Source organism: Eimeria tenella, genomic scaffold (assembly GCF_000499545.2).
Source record: "Eimeria tenella Houghton genomic scaffold, Eth_scaff3857, whole genome shotgun sequence".
Classification (NCBI taxonomy): domain Eukaryota; phylum Apicomplexa; class Conoidasida; order Eucoccidiorida; family Eimeriidae; genus Eimeria; species Eimeria tenella.
In genome coordinates this window covers 1-598 of record NW_013543313.1, presented here as the reverse complement: position 1 = coordinate 598, position 598 = coordinate 1, and the positions used below count along the sequence as shown (strand labels likewise).

The 598-nt window shown below is 61.2% G+C and overlaps 1 protein-coding gene across 1 annotated transcript in view; it reads left to right on the top strand.

The window, feature by feature from the left end:
• The window catches only part of ETH_00037960 (uncharacterized protein), a gene marked incomplete at both ends in the record, with an annotated part of 1,134 nt that extends 920 nt beyond the window's left edge, over positions 1–214 (top strand). The window contains one exon of the mRNA XM_013376652.1: positions 3–214. Within this exon, the coding sequence (XP_013232106.1) occupies positions 3–214 (212 nt within the window). The remainder of the gene's footprint in view (positions 1–2) is intronic.
• Between the last annotated feature and the right edge of the window lie 384 nt (positions 215–598).

Here is a 598-nt window from a genome sequence, read left to right as displayed (position 1 = left end):
GGCTGCAGCACGCGGCAGCAGCAGCAGCAGGCGCTGCGAGCTGCTGCTGCTGTGCTGCAGCAGGTGCGCAGCTACTACGTGGAGCTGCGGTACGGCGCTGCAGTGCCTTTGCTGCACTGGGCGCCGCGCAGCAGCAGCAGCCTCTTTGCTGCTGCCCAGCAGCAGCAGCAGCAGCAGCAGCAGCAGCAGCAGCAGCAGCTGGCGTGCGACATAAGCGTGAACAACCTGCTAGGGGTGATCAACAGCAGACTGGTTGGGGTGTACGTACACCTGGACCCCCGCGTCAGGTGTCTTTGCGTCTCTTTGAAACTTTGGGCTTTTTGCAGAAAAATAAACAGCAGAGCAGCGGGAACTTTATCATCTTTTTCAATAACTTTGATGGTGATTCATTTGCTGCAGCAGCAGCAGCTGCTGCCGAGTCTCCAGGACCTCGCGCAGCAGCAGCAGCAGCAGCAGGTCTACGTCCAGGGCGTCGACTGCAGGTTTTGCTGCGACCCGCTGCTGCTGCAGCAGCAGCTGCAGCAGCTCTACCTCAAGCACACCGGCGACGCAGCAGCAGCAGCAGCAGCTGCTGCTGCTGCTGCGCAGGCGGCTGCTG